At 33.3% G+C, this 21,422-nt stretch overlaps 2 protein-coding genes and 1 long non-coding RNA gene across 5 annotated transcripts; 1 reads left to right on the top strand and 2 right to left on the bottom strand.

Annotated features, from left to right (window-relative positions):
- Positions 1-394: 394 nt before the first annotated feature.
- LOC147066957 (uncharacterized) lies at positions 395-3,467 on the bottom strand. Of its 2 annotated transcripts, none has more exons than XM_085954665.1 (2): positions 3,308-3,467; positions 395-1,925 (listed from the first exon to the last, which is right to left on the bottom strand). In XM_085954665.1, the coding sequence occupies exon 2, from the start codon at positions 1,902-1,904 to the stop codon at positions 714-716; it is 1,191 nt and encodes a 396-aa protein (XP_085810791.1). In that variant the 5' UTR covers positions 1,905-1,925; positions 3,308-3,467; the 3' UTR covers positions 395-713. The 2 variants fall into 2 exon arrangements, with proteins under 2 accessions (XP_085810791.1, XP_085810792.1); XM_085954666.1 differs by having other exon boundaries at positions 3,126-3,329.
- A 1,998-nt stretch (positions 3,468-5,465) lies between these two features.
- On the top strand, positions 5,466-15,633 carry LOC147066956 (uncharacterized). The gene is made up of 3 exons (XR_015071533.1): positions 5,466-5,623; positions 12,822-13,173; positions 14,276-15,633. It is a non-coding gene; the product is annotated as an uncharacterized LOC147066956 (long non-coding RNA).
- On the bottom strand, positions 15,626-19,788 carry LOC147066955 (uncharacterized). Of its 2 annotated transcripts, none has more exons than XM_085954664.1 (2): positions 19,506-19,788; positions 15,626-18,498 (listed from the first exon to the last, which is right to left on the bottom strand). In XM_085954664.1, exon 2 carries the CDS (start codon positions 18,475-18,477, stop codon positions 17,191-17,193), a length of 1,287 nt encoding a protein of 428 aa, XP_085810790.1. In that variant the 5' UTR covers positions 18,478-18,498; positions 19,506-19,788; the 3' UTR covers positions 15,626-17,190. The 2 variants fall into 2 exon arrangements, with proteins under 2 accessions (XP_085810790.1, XP_085810789.1); XM_085954663.1 differs by having other exon boundaries at positions 19,680-19,788.
- Positions 19,789-21,422: the final 1,634 nt, after the last annotated feature.

Raw genomic sequence — 21,422 nt, 5'->3', positions numbered from 1 at the left:
GGCGCTGGCCTTCCACCTGAGAGTTCTGGGTTCGATTCTCGGTGAGGACTCAATATTTATGTGATTTTCTCAAAGCCTGGGTGTGATTGTTACTATTTTATTTTACTAACAACCACCTTGTACGAAAAAGCAAGAACATGATTATTAATACGTAATTTAAAAAAAAAAAAAATAACCTACCATTTATTGAGCCTTTTTTTCTTTGCCTGTTGTACTATAAAATACAAATCGCAACCTTTTTTATGTCCATTTTGATTATGACAAAGAAACCAGTATTTCAACCACTCATGCATGCACTATAGAATCTAGATTGTCCATACTATTTATTTTGTGTTTTTCATACATACCTTCTCATTAGTTGGGTTAATTTTTTTATTGTTTCAATAAAAATGTCTTTTTTGTGTATGTACTTATGTTGTTTTATTTGAAATTCACCAACGAGATTGTATTCATTTAATTGATCCCACATTGCTTGACATAACCTAACTTAACTTAAAATAAAAAATATTTTAGCTCGCTATCATTAAAGATTAGTTAATATCCAAAATTTTCTGCAGCACTACATATTATGCATTCTAGTTGAAATATTTGATAAAATGTAAATGGTATGAAAAACATCTCTATGTGTAGGTTATAATATTACATTTTCTTCAACTCGTCTATATAATTGTTCAAAACTGGATTGAATATTTGATTTGTATAGACAAAACATATTATTCAGGTTTAACTCCTTGCAGCACATGCGAAATTTCAGATATATCAGTCAAATCTTTTCCGACAGAGGTAAGAATATCATACAAGTTTTGTAAATCCGATTTGTTTTCTTCTGACGTTGAAAAGTGAACCATGAAGTCCTTCTTTTGTGCGCACACATACTCCATCTGCGCGTTGATCTCGGCTGGCCTCACCACCACCAGAGCGTCCTTTTTCACTTCGTTTCCCTGCTCCAGCACTTTTTTGTTTAGTTTCTCCTTCAGAGTCTCAATCTTTTTGTGGAGGGTTTTCGAATTCTGCGTCACAAACGAGAGCTGACGCTTCAACATATTGGCCACCTCCACGTAAGGCCCCTTTTCGGCGCTGCCAGCGCTTCTTCCCGTTTTGGTATCGACATGTGGTCCTAAATTGGGCAATGAAGACGTTATACCGATCGCATCTTCGTACAGTCGTAAAATCTCAGTTCCGGCAAATTGGATGGCAGACTCCAGCGCCACTCTGTTGTACCATGCGCCTGATTCTTTAGATCTGCAAGGTGTTTTGTTAATTTTCTCCATCGTTTTGAATCGCCAAAATGTACTGTTGACTCTTTGGCACAGGGCTACATCCCCAGACAATCTATCAACAGACACGGCCACAATATTATCTCCGACTTCCGCAATATTTTCAGCGCTTGCGATTCCTCCACTTATATCTAGACCTTCTGAATCGAACACGTGCAATTTAGTGTTAAGACTACCATTTTCCAATTCTATAGAGCTGAGTAAAAATATTCTATTCTTATCCAGATCCACACCCATATAGCTCACGGTATATCCAATGTCTGTAACGATCTTAACTACTTTTGTGCTCGAATGATAGTTCAAAGTGACTTTACCATTCTCATTTGCCACAATTGTACCGTCAGGGTCGATGTAATGTTTCTTATTTTCTGCAAATATCTTGAATTTGAGCGTATCCATATGTTTGTTCTCCCGAATTACAAAACTCGTTTCATTGTACGCAAAGAAGATTTCTCTTTCTCTGAATGACACTACTTCCGGCGCGATCCCGGTGTGTTCAGAAACGGTCTGCAATAAATAATGATCGTCCAGAAATGAAATCACTTTAGGTTTCTCATCTTCCGTACAAATATTAGCGTTGATAAATTGCACTACAAGAAACGCCGAGAGAATGCGCATGAGAAACATCTTGTTTATTCAGGGCAGCAACTGTAAAAATGAAAAAATTGTGTTTAATTTATATAATTTGTTCTCGTTTATTTACGTTTGAATACGAATACGTAAAACGTAGTGATGATAATATATTAAAATCATCATTATTTTTTACTTTTTTTACTATTAAGTCATTGGACGCTAAAGACGCACCTAGCGCGTAACGATCAGGCGACCATTCAATATAATTGGTATGCTATTTATATATGGTAATTAAATAGTAATTATCTAGTCCTTTTTAATAACCTTGACCAACCAGTAAACAAAAAAGTATGTTGACAAAGATGTTGAAAATAGCCTTTTTCAATAGGCCCAATGTAAGAAATTTAAACGAAAAAAAGGATCTCATCCTCCGAATCAGTTAGCTTCTTCAAGGACTTCGCATTGCAGGTTCATTTGCAGTGAACTTTACACTACCGCTATAACATTTATTTGTCAATATCCAGGAGGTATGAACATACAGTCCGTTGCAATGAGTAGATAAGTAGCCAATAATACTATACTTTGGTATTATTATTTAATTGTAATTGTGTAAAACCGTTTATAGACTGCACAAGTAATGAACATAAAAAAATGGCTGTCATTGCATGAGTAAGAATATAAGAAGTTTACCAACTTAACCATGCTTCATGTGTTTGATAAATAATTTCAAATGTCATAACAGAAACAGCATACAAGGACATATAGTCCAAATTCTTTGACATTAGGCGATTAGCACACAAAGAATCAACTCAAAATATCAATAAAATCTCACATTATTGAAGTTAAATAAATAACAAACGCATAATTTTGTTAGTTATTTGATATTAGTACTTAATTCACTAAAATCACTCCACTCCAAGAAAAATCGGTCATGGAATGGTAGATAAAATATTATAACTAACAAAATTTGTGTTATTAAAATATGCGTGGTATGTCTCTCAATTGGTATGGTGTCAAAATACATAGCATTTGTTAGATCCATTCTAGAGTATAGACATAATAATATACTGTGGTATAGGTATTACCTTTTTACCCTAATTTCTAAAAACATTGGACAATGGGGAAATTCTTTAGATTCACGAAATTGATCATGGCTGACAAGTCAAATTGCCACGTCATTGTAGTCAAAGTTAGAAAATATTTTTCCCTGTACAAAATGATATTCATAATATTATGTAACTTCATAAACAAGTTTAAAAATCGTTGATTTTTTACCTTTCACAAACTCAAAATATGTGTTGTTTGAAATAAGCAAACTTGATCAATCTATTATGATTGTCCAACGATAATATTGAAGTAATTGATGATACGGAAGAAAATGCACAGAATTTAAAATACCTATTATAAAATCACATACTGAATATATATATATAAGTAAAGCAAACACAAATACTCACAAATTTTTCAATGCTTTATTATAGTTCCCTCTATGGTGAGCTAATAAAACTTTATTTTTCAATCAACGATACGATTCAAAAAACTGATAATTGTTTTCATAAATTGAAATAATACCAACAGAAAATATGATGTACAATATATAAACGGGAATTCCTGAGTGAGATTGTTTTTCTGCGAAGTCGCCAATACATATATTGATATAAAATAATGATAACATAATATGTGAAAGGTCAAGTACATACCGACTGATATTTGAAATTAACAACTTAAAACCTGAGTACCCATACGTTTGATTAGTCTATATCAGAGATGATTTTGCATGGCACGCGAAGAGAAAAAAATACCTATAGTAATAATAAATGACAGATCGAATTGTATAAAAAATCGCAGGCAAATACTCTTCAAGAATAATAAAGTTTAATGTAAATATATCATTGCATAGGTCGGTATTTAGAATTTATGCCTCACATATAATATTATCACACTAACCTCATCAGGCGGCGGAGGATGCCGCGCCGCGAACATCTAATTTTGATCGATTTACGATGCTTGAGACCACTGTAGCGAGAGAATGCCTAATCTGATCGGAGCAATTCTCATGTTAATCTGTGTGACTTATCGCACTTAAACTATAATAATATACTTAAACTTATCGGTTCTTAAACCAAACTAGTTAATACATTAACAATGTCATGTATACCCACAAAAAGTGACTGCACCAAATAAGAAAGAAAAACTTGGTTAAGCCAAGTTATAATTCCGGCAAACAGTTTCAAAATTAATGGACCGAAATGTATGGCGTAATTGAAAAAAAAAAGTGGTAAAGCTATACATATGCTATGTTCTGTGAGTGGTATCTAAAACATCATCATTTTTAATAGGATTTTTAAAAACTATTTTTTCCTCATGAAAAACTTCTCGGCACATCAGACAGTTGAAAAACGATATTTAGGAAATTTTGGCACGGGTACATAAAAAGGTTCGCCAACCTTGACATAGGCTAAGATGGTAAAACTATATCATATAGCAATCTATTGATAAATATAACAAAATGCCTCCGATGTAGGTAGTGGCAGAATATCTATGTACTGTTTTTATTCAATTTGTGTAGGATTCTTAGTGTTAGAAGGCTTAACTTAGAGTTTGTCCATGTTTGATGTCAGGCGTCTAATTCCAAAAAGCGATAAGTCCACATTTGGTCAAAATCAAGAAAAAAATGCGCACGTATTCTTTGTATAATTTTACACAATATGTATTGATCTATAAATTTCAGAACACGACATAACCCTACGAAAAAAATTATTTTATGTCTCGATTTATTACAAAAAGCGCCAAGTCCGTGATATTATTTAAAACTTGGTTGATTTCGCGCGTCTTTAATTCAACCTATAAGGGAACGTTCAATATTGAAAAGGGCGTCTCCCATACTGTAGCATCTGGTAAACCCATGACAGTGCCACGGAAATATGTGCCTTATGCGGAGTAAATTAAAAAGTGAGGTACAAAAAGCACTATGTCTAATTTTATTTTGCCTATATTTATTACATTTAAGAGTTTATCGGCTGAAACAAATTGCCATTTGGTTCTAATTTCGACATAGAATACAACGGAAAAAATAATCTCACGTTAAAACAAATAATTGAAGCTTAAAACATAAAAACGTTGTTTCCCGAAAATATTGAATTGTGGACTTATTATTTATTTTGTAATTAGACGCCTCATGTCTCTTTATAACAGTGGGAGGGGAAAAATATTCTGAGATCATTTACAACAATATTTAAATAATACCATTTATTGACATAATATAGGTTGCGCAAATGGCAAATAATTATTTCTCATAAAAACTCAATGAAGAAACCACCTCAGGAGATGATCAAGATCCTCGTCAGATTGTTGTAAAGCCAATGTAGAACAAAATGCAATGATTTAATCGCGAGATATTAAATCATAATTTTAATGGACTGCAAAATATTTTTTTTTATTTTTATATGGGTTCAGGTTTGAAAATGTTTAAAAAATAATAACATTCACAATAATATCATAAATAGATAACAATAAGAATTAATGTGACCTCTTAACCTTTTTGAATAAATTAAAAGTATTTTTTTAAGTATGATAAAAATAATTAATTTTAGCAAACTGTTTATAATAATAATTGGCAGTCAAAAAAAAAAACCCGATGGGCAAAAATTCATTAGTGTAGTTCCTTTCAATTTCAATGCCAAAAATGGCAGGAGCTGATTTTGAGAATTGAATACAACATTGATTAACAATACAAAAGATTTGAATGTAGTAAACAGACGTCTGCATAGTAGGTATTGAATAATTATAAACGTTAATCAGTAGGACAATCGAATAATCATTATTGCTCTGCGGTGAATTCACAGCCATTTTGACACAGACCCATATATTTTATAGAATTTCAAAGTACCCTTCCAGTATTTCCATTACCAAAACCAATGTTATGCTTTGCTTAATAAATTAAATGTTATAAATTAGATCATTCTCTTTATAGACACATAAAAGCCATTTTTATTTACAGGTCAGGGTTTGTACCTTGTTTACACGTGCATGGATGTACTGTGCACAGTAAGAAAATGTATGGGGAAACATGTATTATCCTGTAGTTGGCAAGATTGCGTGCATAAATCAAGCAAGTTTGGAAGCTTCCGAAATTGTGATGATTTATTACGCGCAAGTAAGATTATTTTCGATCTGCGCCTGCAGTAGAGCGATAGGGGCGAATATGCCGGTAAAAAAACAAACTACTAATTTTGAGCTCAACCGATTTTCAATACGACCTGTCAGATAGTAGTATAAAATGACAACAAAGTGTCTCGCTTACTCTTGAAGAATAAGATTGGAGAGACAGTCAGCACTTTTACGTGTAAACAGTTATTGTCATTGTAGTGACAGTAATTCCATGCACGTGTACAGGCGCTATTAAGTTGGTAAACTGCAAGCATATTAATTAACATTTCCAATTTCCTAATTCAATAATGGCTGCCACTTTTTAATAGTCATTGCGTAAACATTGTTTACTTACTTGCGATTTTTCAAATAAGTAATAATACCTGGGTATTGGCTGCTTATCTACTCATCATGACAGATGTCTTTTTAACCGTCCTGCAAATTGGCAAATAAATCTCATAATATTAGTGTGAAGTTGTCTGCAAATGAACCTGTAATGTGAAGTCACTTGTAGTTGACCATTAGTAGACCAGTGCATCTATTCTATACACAAGACTGCTTTCGGCCGCTATCTAGGGTAGGAAAGTATCCAAGTAATTGTTACAATAAGTGCTATGTTTTAACAACACTTATCTTGGCTGTGATAAATTTTAGAGTGAGCTAGACAGTTTTGACAGTTCAGACGGCTAACTTATTGTAATTGTTACAATAAGTGCTAATACTTCGATACAAACCTACCCTAGATAGCGGCCGAAAGCAGTCTTGTGTATAGAATAGATGTGCAGGGGTCCCTTTTTACTTCACCTACATCATTATGATAAGGCTCCATCTAGAGTCTAGACATAAGAAGGTTTCCTTTAACATCTTTGGTTTATGACAAATGTTTTTTTGTTTAGCCATCTATATTTTTTATATAATAAATAATTCCCTCCTGGTACCTAGACAGTACCTAGCTAAATGTCATTTAGTGTGTGGTTTCCATAATACATATAATAATATATTCTGACATGTCACAGAGGTCAGGTAAGGAACTGCAGATGACTACCGCCTTTTCATGTGCAGCATTTTCCGGTCCCTCACATCCGTCCTTTCACACTGCATACAGCTCTATGATATAGAGTTATAAAGAAGTCCCATTATATATCATCAGCCAGGGTCAATCCACTGCTGGATGAAGTACTCCCCTAGCACCCTCCACTCGGTCCCTAGCTCTTCGCTGCCACGGTACATCCATTGAAATTTATGAGTTCGTGAGTGAGCATTTCTGTGATCATTTAGTGCCATTGTATGATGGCAATTGTCCAGTAGTCGTCCACTCACCGAGCAACATGTCCAGCCAATTGCCATTACTTAACTTTCCTGCTTAGCGACCTCTATCACATCGCATACTTTTGCATCCTCTTATCTATTGGTTTATTTTGCGGTATTTGCGCATAATGCCCAACATGCACCTTTCCATGCCACACTGCGCTTCTTGCAATTTTTTGATTTAAGATTAAGAACCACACATTGTGACACATCCCTTACAGGGGATACCCTGTAATAGCCCTTACAGGTGGGCCTTGTGAAAGAATCATTTAATAATTATAAGCTGAAATGTAACCCTAACCTCTTGAAACGGCTTCATAAAACACCTAATCTGATTCCTTGCTCAACTACTTAAATGTCTTATTCATAAGTAAAGGCCCTCGTCCGGTGTGTGAAAATGACATACTGGGCGAAGGTGCAATAAAGATAAACCTTAAAGTGTAAATAGTGATGGACGAAAGCGGTAATTTTAAGACTAAATATAATTTTATAAATACGTAAATTCAAATATTGTAATATGTAACGTAATGCTAAATTTGTCGCGCGCCAGCGCTGAAGTCTTCCTCGTGATTCGCCAAATCAAAAGATCATCCGATCGGATTTGGCCAATCACGGGAGTTCTTTCATGAGTCGGCGTGGGTTCGGAAGAATTTAAAAAAAGAAAACCCCGTGGCAAGTTAATTAGCGTCCTTTAGAAACACTGAACAGATCTTAAATGTAATGTTGATTCTGATAAATTAAGAATAATTATAATATTAAAAAAGGATAACCTTATGTAAATTAAAGAAACACATAAATATCAATTCAGAGAGTAATTCAGGTGTTTTATTTATATGCTACCTGTGTGAGACCCAGTGACGTCCCTAGATAAAATGCCGCCCCTATGCAGCACCAAAAAGCCGCCGCATTTTTTATACAGTATTTTTATTATCCTTTCATGAGTCCGTTATTTAAGAAATGTTTTGTATGGATGGATACATTACTAATAAAATATCAGACTAATTATTCACTAATCTGCACGTGTCGTTTCTGGTCACCAAGTACGTCGAAGGGCAACGGAAGTAAACTAGATATCGCGAACCCGATAAAACCAGTGAGCTGATTTCTTTAATGGACAGATATTTTCCTTATTAGGTACTAAGCTTAGGTAGCTATTTCTATGTATTCCAAATAATAAGGCGCCCAAATTCACTCCACGCCAATTTGATTCGTTCTGCAAGCAATCTCGTCGTACATCACACCGTCAATTCTGCCCCCATAAGCAAAAACACAGCTAATGGGAAAAAGTCAATTTTGAGAAAAGAGAGGTTATCATGTTTTTCATTGCTGCTTCATTAAAAGTTAATCAATTTTAATAAATGTTTCGATTTATAATAGATTATTTAAAAAGTGATATTTTGATTACATAAAAATGGCAAAATTACAAAAATATTGATTATAAAACTTCACTATTGTCTTTTTATTTATGATTTTGAATGGAATAATGTTAGTTTCATAAGGCAAAAAACAGTAAATATGTGTTTTTGCTTATAATTTAAATTGTAATGGATATTTTTGAAAAATTAAATACTTATTTTTTAATGTAATGGTATTTTATTTATTAAATAATACTGGAATGACAATATATATTTTTAAATACACAAAAATTCGTCAGTTTTGGTGGGAAGACTCCCACAACGTCATCCTATTTGTAGGTATTACTTTCCCTTATTTTTGAATTATGCATGTGTTTTTCTGATGAGATCATATGTGGAATAGTCCGTTTCTAAGAATAAAGTTAATTCAAAGAGTTAGCAACAATTACTCTATTAACACAATCACTGCTGACCTCTTAATTAATATTTAATTACCACATTTAAATATCATGTTAATTACATATAATGGCCAGTCGCGACAACGCGCCAGTTGCAGTGTCAGCACTAAATGAGTTAACTCATATTATCAATTTTTTCCTACTACTGTATACTGTGAAAGATTATTCAGTGTAATGCACTATATAAAACAAATACCGAAGCCAGTTGACAGATGTAAACTTAGAAGCAGCCATGCGGCTCGCATTGGAAAAAGGAAATATTTAGGAATTTCCGTTTGCATTATTTTTAAATATCAAATGTTCAGAGACATAAGTACAAATATCATTAATTTTATAAGACCAGATAGTTAGAAATGTGTTTTATGATGGATTAAGTTTAAATTAACTCATTTAGTGTTAACAACGGGACTGGCGCGTTTTCAGTAGTTGGCCATTAGATATAATTAACATGTTATTTAAATGTGGTAATTAAAAAGTAATTAACTGGATATTAACATTTTACTTGTCATTATAATTTCATTGGATTTTGCAGCATTTCAAGTTTATCCAATTGCATACTCTCCAAAACAAGATTGAGAATCTTTTTTTCACGATTCTTAGCCCAATTTGGAACTTTATCACCCTTGAGTCTTAAAATATCGTTAAAAATGTAGGGCGATATGAAGTTAGTAAATGATTAATTTGAGGTTATCTCACTATTACCAGTTACATGCTGTATTATATTTGTGTAAAAATTCTAGAATCATAAACAAAAAAACAGTAAGCCAGCGTTTTTAAGCAAAAAACGCAGCAAATCGATAGATGTGCTGTGTTTTTGCTTATGAATCATTACTTACTGTTTTGTTGCTACGAAAAGCCTAACATTTTTGTAAAAGTAATGAACACATTATGATGATTTGTATATTAAAATAAACTAGCTGAGCCAGCTGGCTCTCGCCAGTCTGTCTCGCTAGGTCTTGCAGACAGCTTTTCGTCATAGTGACTTGGTGTTGGATTTTAATATAATGATAATGGAAATATAAATAGATATAATATAATATCACCGATTTTGATAAATACAGCAATTCAAATGACAGAAAGGAGTAGAATCAGGCATGGGAGGCCTTTATCCAGCAGTAGATGGGTTCAGGTTAATGATGATAAGGACGATAGAAATAGGTATAATATAGTATTAGAATCAGGTTGCGGAACCCTGAATTGATCCTGGTTGATGATGATGACGATATGAATATGTAGATAAATGTAATATCACCGATTTTGATAAATACAGAAATTCATATCACAGAAAGGAGTAGAATCAGGCTAGCGAGGTCTTTATTAAGCAGTGGATTGGTTCAGGTCGATGATGATGATGATGATAATAATGACGATATGAATATGTAGATAAATATAATATAACAGATTTTGATAAATACATAAATTCATATGAAAAAAGGAGTAGAATCAGTCTATGGAGGTCTTTATGAAGCAGAGGATTGATCCTGGTTTATGATGATGATGATGACAATATGAATATGTAGATAAATATAGTATCACCGATTTTGATAAACACAGCAATTCATATGACACAAAGGCGTAGATTCGGGCTAGGGAGGCCATTATCCAACAGTGGATTGGTTCAAGTCGATGATGATAAAATGGATAGAAATATGTATAATATTATCACAAATTCGTTAAACCAATAGTAGTAGAATCAGGTTGCGGAACTCTTCATCCAGCAGTGGATTGATCCTGGTTGATGATGATGATGATTATGATGACGATATGAATATGTAGATAAATAACATTAGAAATTCAATACTTTCAAGAATACAATCAACGTAGAGAGGCCTTCATCCAGCAGTGGATTTATTGAGGCTCGTGATAATAATGGCATTATATATAGATAGGTAGATAATAATATAATATCACTGATTTTGATAAATATAACAATTCATGTGTAAGTAAGGAGTCGAATAAGGCTGAGGAGGCCTTCATCCAGCAGTGGATAGGTCAAGATTGATGATGATAGGGACGATAAAAATAGGTAGATATTATACAATATGACTCATTTTGATAACTATAACAATTCGTATTAATTTCTTTCATTGTTTGCAATGGCAACTTTGTTAGTTTAATATGACTATATTGTGATCTATGGAAATTAGTAGCCTAGGTAATTATTCAATAAAAAAATAGTGTGTGAACAGCCACAAAGAAGTATTTAAAAAAATCAAATTTGGAATATCACGTTATCTATGATATGGCGGACAGCAGCGGACGCGCCTGTCAGATTTTTATTAACGTAGTGAATTGTACCAAAATTATGGTTTTTTCACCGAAAAAAAGTGCGCCAATGCCTACATTACGATATTTGAATAAAAATAATCGAATTCGTTTGTCAATTAAAGGATTAGAAGGTCTTAAGCGACGAAGACGTCATTCTGCTGTACGTTAAATGAAATATGGCGAATCGTATACTGTATGTAAGAAAATATCGGATATAAACGTCACGTACCTGTAAAATCATTGAAAATTTCTGAAATGTGGTCAATTCAAACGGTAGATGAATCGGTAGCGCACATTTTGAAATGAAGATGTAAAAATAACAATAAAATGTCGCTTAAATGAGCTGTTAGTGAATTTTCCAAAATCTCTTAGGATAATAATATATAGGAGATGATTTTCTGTTTATTTTTTTATGTAATTATGTTCAGAATTTTATCTAGTATGTCACCTCATACTTACTTTAATTTTTCATTTTTTCCCATTAGCTGTGTTTTTGCTTATGGGGACAGAATTGACGTTAAATTTGTTATCCTAGATAGACATAGTTGTTGACTCACTTGATTTGAATGCCATTAATGAACATCGGTTTTGAGAAGTATATTGAGGGGAAGGAAAAACCGTAATAAAACAATATTTTAAACACCTATCTAATCGATGAATCTGCTAACACTGGCTGTGATATGAGGTTTTAATTCCATGTATGAAACCACAAGACCCACGAGTTTTTAAAATTTGTCGATAGATGGACAGCATTTAATATGATTTAAAATGTTTTTTTGTTTTAATTTTGTCAAACAAACACATTTTTTTCATAATATTGGACTTACATAACGATACCATAGTTCAATAGGGGCACAACTCAAAAAACCTTGTTCCAAGATAATGGCGTTTGAATTTTTTCTCAGAAGTTCTCTTTTTAATTTTAAAGCCTTGATTTCAATGAAAATGTATGATTTTTATATTCAATTTAGTGGAATTCATCAATGCACAATGAAATTATACAGTTTAATAAGGAAGTAACCAATAAATTTGATTGTATAACGGAATTACTGATTAATCACAGAAAGGGTTATTCGATTTTATGAGACATTGAAGAAATTTTTGACTATTTTTTTTACTGAATTATAAAGAGAAGATCTACATTGAATCGCATTCTTAACTCAAAACCTTTATATTTTGAGTTGTTCCCCTATTGAACTATAGTATCGATAATATTATGTATTATAATATGAAACTTGTTAAACAATTAGAATTTTATTGATTACTTACTAGCAGATTTGATAAATGGATTCCCAACTTTTTTTGTTTCTACATGCATGCAATGTTTTTGCAAAATTCTTTAAATTGTTGATTTTTATGACAGATTCTTATGACTCTCAAAATTAAATAAAACTTATTATTGTATAATTGGACTTTTGAATTTGTTATTTTAGATTTCCCATAACGATGAGGCAAATTTTGTTCTTAATCTGGACATGTTTTTCCGTGGGATATTCAGCCACAATCAGTGGAGACGGAACAGAAATTTTAGGAAGCGTCTATCAAATAAGAAACGAGCAAACGTACAATGGAAAAGCTCCGAAGGAAATAATGATCAAGTCAATCAATGAAACCATAATCTTCATCGGAAAAGACTCGTACAGCATCCAAAATTTTGGTCCCATGAAAAGAAGTAAAGTAAAAAGAATAGCAAAAATGGCCTTGATAGATACAAAAGGCAACACTGTACACAATCAAGGAAGTCACACACTGTTCAACCACCACAAAACAAAGGATGACCATATGGTAATAACTGATAGTTCTTTAATTTCTTTTCTTTTAATATTCTCTTTGCGCATTCTGAACAGTTAGCACTTTAGCACGTTTCAGTTATTTTCATTGGTTCAAATTAACACGGAAGGCGTTCCACATACAAGGCGGCAGTGGCGAAGGGTGGAGGTAGGTTGTTAAGATCCGACATAAATAGTGCAGACTAAACTTTGTCAGTCATACGTATATGTTTTTATTAAACTAAGAGCGAAACCACACGGGCGCTGCGTACGCGCTGTGTCGCAAGACCGCTGTATTCCGACTGGGAGTGGGAATGAGTACACAGCAGCGGTGCGTTCTCACTTCTGCTCGCAGTCGGAATACAGCGGTCTCGCGACGCAGCGCGTACACAGCGCCCGTGTGGCTTCGCTCTAAGACTACAATTTACAGATGGTATTGGTTAGTTTTTTTCAACCCTGCGAAAACTAAATCATACTAGACACTAGTAAAAAAAAACTCGTCTATCTATAAAATATATAAAATTATGCCATTATATCATACACAATTTTGGATATTTTATAGATAAAATAATATTTTTTATCTATTATAATATGGATTAGGCAGGGCTTCATGAATTTAAAAAAATTAACCACAACATGTTTAATATGTATTTCTAATTCAACGAAAACAAAAAAGAATGTATGAAATAGTGTGCACAATTTTGTCGGATCGCCCAAAATATACCAAAATTGTTACGGTTTTTTTTTTAGTATTTTTTTTTGGTATTTGGTTAGGCAGGATTTATTTGATTTTTAAAAACTAACGTACAACATTTATAAATAATTGTTGTTTTAGTTCAATAAAAATAAATACGTATGACTAACAAAGTTTAATGTGCAATATTTATGTCGGATCTTAACAGCCTACCTCCACCCTTTCGCCACTGTGTCATCTACAATTGGTAAATTCATAATACGGCGAAAATTTAGGTCGGTAGACATGTCGGTCAAATTCGGGTATGGTCATGCTGGCATATCCACCCGAACTCCAAAACTTTGTATTGAGACGTCAAACATATATTTTGTTATAAATCTTATAATTCTCATCCCTGTATAATTTCTTGCTTATTTTATTGTAGGTATTCACTGCTGAAAATGACAATATTTATCAGATAGCTCTGGACAACATCAAAAGTCGCATATTCATTATCAGCAGACCACACGAAGAACCTTACGGAAATCTGTTTGTTTTCGATTCCACCAATCCTGTAATCGATTCCAATAATAGAGTTGTAACAGAACTTTTAAGCGAATTTGGAGATCATGTATCAGCAATTGCAATAGATCCAATCGTAGGAAATATTATTTACAGTCAGATATTAGAAAAATCTAAATGGAACCTACAGCTGTTGGCTCCATATCATGATACTGTAATTGAATCTTCAAAATTACAACAAAACAATAGACAAGGGCGCCTTGAGAGTACATTTAAAACTACAACCCCAAATCCAATCATTATTGACCCGATACCAAACATAATTGATCCACAACCTAACATAATTGACCAAGAACCGAACATAATTGACCCAAAACCAAACATAATTCACCCAAAACCAAACATAATTGACCCAAAACCAATCATAATTAACTCAAAAAATAATTCGAAATTCGATGTAATTGTTTTCGGTAACAACATCCCTAATCCAAAAAAAGTGACAATGACTAGTGAAAAGTATCGTCATACCTGTGAACAGACACGCTCAGGTGTTGAAAGTGTTTTAAAAGAATTCAAAAAAAATTTGGTCTCTCTGTACATTCAAGGATCTGGTGAACAGATGAAAAGTGTGGTGATAGAAAACAAACGTTTGAGGTCTCACTATTCAGTATTAATTGATAAACATGAGTATATTTTAAAGAGTGCAAATGTGATCTTTACACCCGTAGCTCCATTCACCGAGGCGAGCACCGTTAATACTGACACATATGAGGAAAAATTAACGGATTCTGTTGTGAAATTGGAGAATGATTTAATGAAATTGATTGATGAATCTTGTGTTGTTTGAATATGTGTATTGTGTTAGTATGTAGGTACATGATTTTTGTTAATCAACTGATATTTTTGAAAAAAAAAATAATCTTGAATTTTCAACAATTCATCTGGCACTGGACCCTAGGTAATCGGTAGTGGAGGAAGATGAGTGACAGAGTTACTATCCTACTCTGCAATCTCACTGTACTCTACCAAGATCTACTACTCTTTTTTTTTTTTGACCATGTCCGATCCTAATAGGATCATATGGGCCTCCACAGAGTAGAGGTTTGTATTGACAGATTTTGTTTTTTACGAGAAATGGATGTCAGCCACTTGCTCAACCTATTAGGTCCATACCCTGACTCATACACAAACTGAAAAACAATATGTGTACTTGCCTTTAATAAATATTATTGTATAGGTATGTACAGGCTGGTATAAATAGAAATATATACAATTTAGATTAAAATGCATTTTTATTTCTTACAAAAACCAATTGTGTCTTTACATGCTCAACAATTCCATGCGTGTAAGGACAGCCATAGAAAATGACCGTGTATATACGATGTACTTTACACTCATTATACTAGCCCCAGTCGATTGTTTTAAATAATTTAATATATTGTACACACACTGCCATCTCTTGGAATCATGGTGAAATACTTAACTGAAATTCATTAATATACCAAAAAGATATGTTTATAAAGTTTTATTTTTTCATAAAAATTGGCTGCTCGCCATGCTAATACCTCCTGGCATTTAATGGATAATAGCACCTGTACACGTGCATGTATTTACTGGCAGCAATACTGTGTATTTTAATTTATGGTGACAATAACTGTTTACACGTAAAAGTGCTGACTGTCTCTTCAAACTCATTCTTCAAGAGTAAGCGAGACGTCGGTGTTGTCATTTTATGGTACTATTTGACAGGTCGTAAAAATCGGTTAACCTCAAAATGAGTCTCCGCGGTGTAGTTCATTTTTTTCCCGGCACGTTCGCCACTATCATTCTACTGTGAAAAAACAAAACTGTCGCATGAAAATTCAGAAGCTTCCGAATTTTTTTGACTCATGCATTCAATCTTGCAGGATAATACATGTATTCACGTGTTATGACCGCGATAATATGTACTGTCAGCAGTAAATACATGCACGTGTAAATGGGGTATTATGCGAGTTGGGTTGAGAGAGTTTTTGAACAAGGTTTGAGTGTGAAAAACAATCATATTAAGAGATTATTTTGGTAAACAATCAATGACATTATTAATGGACGACGCACTCAATACAGTAGCTAGCAAGTAAATTCGCGCATTCGCATGAATAGGTAGACGTCACGCAATTTCCATTATGCGATATCACGCATCGGGAATTTATAGCAATATGACCTTTATTGTAATGGCGTTAGATCAGTGTTTCTAATGTCAATGTTCATTTCAGCGAACCCGTTCGAACCGAACCATTCGGCAGACCCAACAAAAAGCATCAGGAATTTATAGCAATATCACCTTTATTGTTAGTAATGGCGTTAGAACAGATTATGCCATTCGGCAGACCCGACAATAAAGTAAATGTCATTTTCTTTTCCAGATGATTCGTCCATATTAATGTCATTGTAAACAATAAAAAAACATTGTTTTTCCTTACTACCTATAAAACTTTTTATAAAATGAGTACATTATTATCTCAAATAAAAACACAAATTTAATATTTTCCAGTTGGTACACACATTCCAGAAATACGACACCATCAAGCTTTACATACTATGTGAGATTCTACTGTCTAATATCAAAAGATATTAAAAAAATTTGTAGCACCAAATATTTTATATTGTCCCAAAAAAATCGTTAAGATGTAAAATTGTTTCAAAGACAATCAAGTTGGTAGTAACATAATATTCTAATATCCGAGGAATTATATCACAAAAGATAAATGGTATGTAAAGTATCCCTATGCGTACATTTCCATTCTTTATAATTGTCCAACACTGCATCGAATAGATATGATGTATTGATAGATGATATTATTCTGGTTTAACTCCTTGCAGCACATACGAAATCTCAGATATATCACTTAAATCTTTTCTGACAGAACTGATAATTTCATGTACATTTTTCAAATCCGATTTGTTCTCCTCCGATACTGAAAAGTGAACCATGAAGTCCTTCTTTTGTGCGCACACATATTCTATCTGCATGTTGATCTCATCCGGTCTCACTGTCATAAGAGTGTTCTTATTCACTTGGCTTCCTAACAACGACACATTATTGTTCAATTTCTCCACCAGGCTCTCGATCTTATTGTGGAGGGTTTTTGAATTCCGTGTCGTAAACGCGAGTTGTCGCTTCAGCATATTGGCTACTTCCGCGTACGGGTCCTTTTTGGCAGAATCGTTTTCACTGTTGCTCTCAGCCATTCTCACATCAATGCGGGGAGCATCAGCATCAGCAGCCGATTCATCGGGTATATACGACTCTATTTCAGCGCTGCCAGTTTTTCCTCCAGTATTGGTTTCGACATTTGGTCCTAAATTGGGTAATAAAGAGATTATACCGATTGCATCTTCGTACAGTCGTAAAATCTCAGTTCCAGCAAATTCAGCAGAAGATTCTAGGGCCACTCTGTTGTACCGCGTGTTTGATTTTTTAGATTTACAGGATAATTTCTTAATTTTCTCCAACGTTTTGAATCGCCAATACCTATTGTTGATTCTTTGACACAGGGCTATGTTCCCGGATAGTTTATCAACGGACACAGCCACAATATTGTCCCCGACTTTTGAGATGTGTTCGGCGCTCGCCATTCCTCCGCTTGTGTCTAGACCTTCCAAATCAAACACGTGCAATTTAGTTTTAAGACTATTTTCCAATCCCATGACGCTGAATAAAAACACTCTATTCTTGTCCAGATCTACACCCATGTAGCTTACAGTATATCCAATATCTGTAACGATCTTAACAACTTTTGTGTTTGAATGATAATTTAAAGTGACATTACCGTTATCGTTCACGACGATTGTGCCGTCGGGGTAAATATATTGTTTCCTATTTTCAGCAACTATCTTGTATTTGAGTGATTCAATCTTTTTACCCTCCCGAACTACATAGCTCGTTTCATTGTACGCAAAGAAAATGTCTCCTTCTTTGAAAGAAAAGATATCCGGTGCGCTGCCGATGGGTTCAGAAATGATCTGCAGTAAATAATGATCGTCCAGAAATGAAATTACTTTAGGTTTCTCATCTTCCGAACAGCTATTGGCATTGACGAACTGCGCTGCAAGAAACACTACCAAGAAGCGCATGAGAAACATTTTGTTTTGTCAGGTCGGCAACTGTAAAAACGAAAAAGTATTTATAAATAGGTTATGTCGCAAACTGTGAAAACACATTGAAATTAACTGATCTATTCTAGAGTCTGGACATAATTATATTGTGGTAGAACACACACGGGTTCGCCAAAATTTTCAAGATAACAATATAGCATGATTAATGACCAGTGACATAACATTTGGGGAAGTAGGTTTTGCGTTGCTTGATGGCCAGTACATTCTAAGAGGAAGAGCAAATTAATGTAGGTGGGTATCCAATAATAATGGTACAAAATGTAGATAAATAATTATTATATATAATACTTTACTTATGTATATGAGATTTTTTAAAAAATCTGTCCTAGCATACTAACTTAACATACTTATTAAGAGCGTACTTCAGTGAAACAGCAAATAATTTTTAACAGTAGGTGTGACGAAATTTCTCACTAGTCGCCAATCGGAGACCGACCGTCGAGGTGTCTGCACGTCGATTTGTTTTGTCATGGTATCGGATGAAAATATTCTTAAATCGTGTAAAGATGACTAAAAAACTTTACATATTTACTTAAAAAAGAAAACATGTTAATGAATATAATATTATTATTAGTAATATAACAATAAACATAACATTAAATGGACTGTGGATGAAATGGTTGGATTTTTATGACAAATTATATTTCGTTCGACATGCGTCATTTGCACAATCCGCGCATCGCCTAGCCACAATCTTTTTAGACCATGCCTCAACTGAAGTAAAGGATTAATGAATTTACATGAAATTTGAGACTAAAAATAGTAAAAGAGTAGTGATTTGCCTGGATATGTTACTGTCACAAAATTGATGCTCACAAAACACTACATCAATATAACTAGAAGAAAGCCTCGTTAGAGAATGCAGTTTCTCTCGATTCTTAAATTTTATCCTGAATCTAGAACAAGAAAAATACTCGAAAATACTTTTTTCTAATTTTTTCATAATCCAACCTAACCTAACGTAATCAATATGCTACTATATATTGTTATGTTACCGCTTGATTGACGAAGTCATCAATGACGGATCAAACAGTGAAGAATTACAGATAAATAGCGGAAGGAACTAGGGAGGGTCTTATAATCGATGATATTACTATCATATTTAAATAATTAAAATATTAACGATACAGGTATGGATGACAAAGCAGACAATTTACGTGTTAACTCACAGGATATTCGATGATTTTTGTAGTTCCCTCTATGGCGTGTTAATAAAACTTTATTTAAAAGTTTTTTTTATCAAATGACAGTTTCTTCGTTGAGATGATTCAAAAAACTGATCGGAGTAAATCATAACAACAATATCACCGGGAAAAAACCCAGTGCACATTTAAACGCTGTCTCCTGAGTTTGATATGTTTTTTTTTGTGAGTTCGCCGATATGTACGTCTTACATTGAGATAAAAAAAATAATAATGATAACATAAATGTGAAAGATCAAGTACATACTATCTGATGTTTGCAATTATTAACAACTTCAAACCTGAGTGTACGCACATATTTAATTATTCTAAATGAATAAAATTTATTATTTAACTTATATTTAGGTAAATTTATTCATTTGCATACATACATACATAATAATTTTATAGCACCAAATTAAGCTCCATAACCTTGAATTATAGTAACTACAGATACTGTAACTAACTCTAGATGTGAAATAATTATTTATTAGGCTCGCAAACTAATTATTTAGCGCCCATACTGTTTTCTATATCTGCAACGGTCACAGCTACGGCTCGCTAATGAGTATTCGGCATTAGATGATAAAATTTTATCCAAAGGTGAAAACTCCACATACCAGAGGCACCTATTGTAAAAATACGAAGCTTGCAATTTAAGAAATTTTTTTGATAACTTACGTTTTATTATTGTATTTATTTGATACAGTAAAGGTTTGTATTAACAGATTGTTTTGTTTTTATGATATATGGATGTTAGCCATTTGTTTAACCTTTTAGGTCCATACTCTAACTCCAAACACACATTGAAAAACCAATGTATTTGCCAGACCCAGGATTCGAACCTGTGACCTACGAAATTATAAGCAGACGCGTAAGCCGGTCGGCCATCATTTTAAATAATAAATACGTACCTATCTAAAAACATTAAAAAGAAAACTATTTTTTATTAAAAATCCAATATAAGCTCCCAAAGGATCCCATCTTATTGTTACATAATATTTTATGATCATGTTAATTTTTAAAATTTGGTTTATCAAGTTATTCTAACATACATTTGACAAATTCATAGTTTTAATGTTTTTTACATTTATTTTAAAAACGTTGATTTTACATTGTTCCAACAACACGGAGCCACGTACCTACCATCATACAGCTCATGAATCACTGGCTTTAATGCGTGTAGAAAACAAATTTTGTACCAGAACTTATAACCCTTATGTGCTTTTTGACTGCTTTAAACATACATATAGGCACTTATGTTGTTATAGAGAAGATTATTATTTTGTAATTGCTTAGAATTTCATTTATAAATACAAATTATGAGTGGACTAGTAACACTGTCAATCTTTCAAATAGATAGGATCAGTTTAAAAAAAAAAAGAAGAAGAAAAAGAATTTGAAGCACGATTTCATTTATCATTTATGAGTTAATGACACGCACAGGCCATGAAATCCAAGAAACACAAAGCCTCCGGAATGTCCTCAAATATTAGTACCAATTCAGTACCGTGTCCGGAAATTTGTACCTATGCAGTTCTCCGTATCACACTTCACCGTGAAATGTTGTAATATTGAAAATATATGGTCGTATATTAAAGACGGTCCAACTCAAAGAGATTAGACTCTGAAGAGTGAACATATCATTATTTTCGTACGAACACGTATAAAGCAACACGAAACAGAAAAAAAGTCTGTTGTTATTACTGTAAGCTGCTACTTTACAAAAAA

The sequence above is a fragment of the Rhyacophila brunnea genome, unplaced genomic scaffold, assembly GCF_057557595.1.
Source record: "Rhyacophila brunnea isolate RB1 unplaced genomic scaffold, BYU_Rbru_1.0 scaffold_4, whole genome shotgun sequence".
NCBI classification, from domain to species: Eukaryota; Metazoa; Arthropoda; class Insecta; order Trichoptera; family Rhyacophilidae; genus Rhyacophila; species Rhyacophila brunnea.
Note: the sequence above shows the minus strand (reverse complement) of the source record. Positions and strands in the feature narration are given on the sequence as shown.

Bases quoted from the DNA above. Each gene is read 5' to 3' on its own strand.
- LOC147066957 (XM_085954665.1), bottom strand. From the start codon at position 1,904: ATGTTTCTCATGCGCATTCTCTCGGCGTTTCTTGTAGTGCAATTTATC.
- LOC147066955 (XM_085954664.1), bottom strand. From the start codon at position 18,477: ATGTTTCTCATGCGCTTCTTGGTAGTGTTTCTTGCAGCGCAGTTCGTC.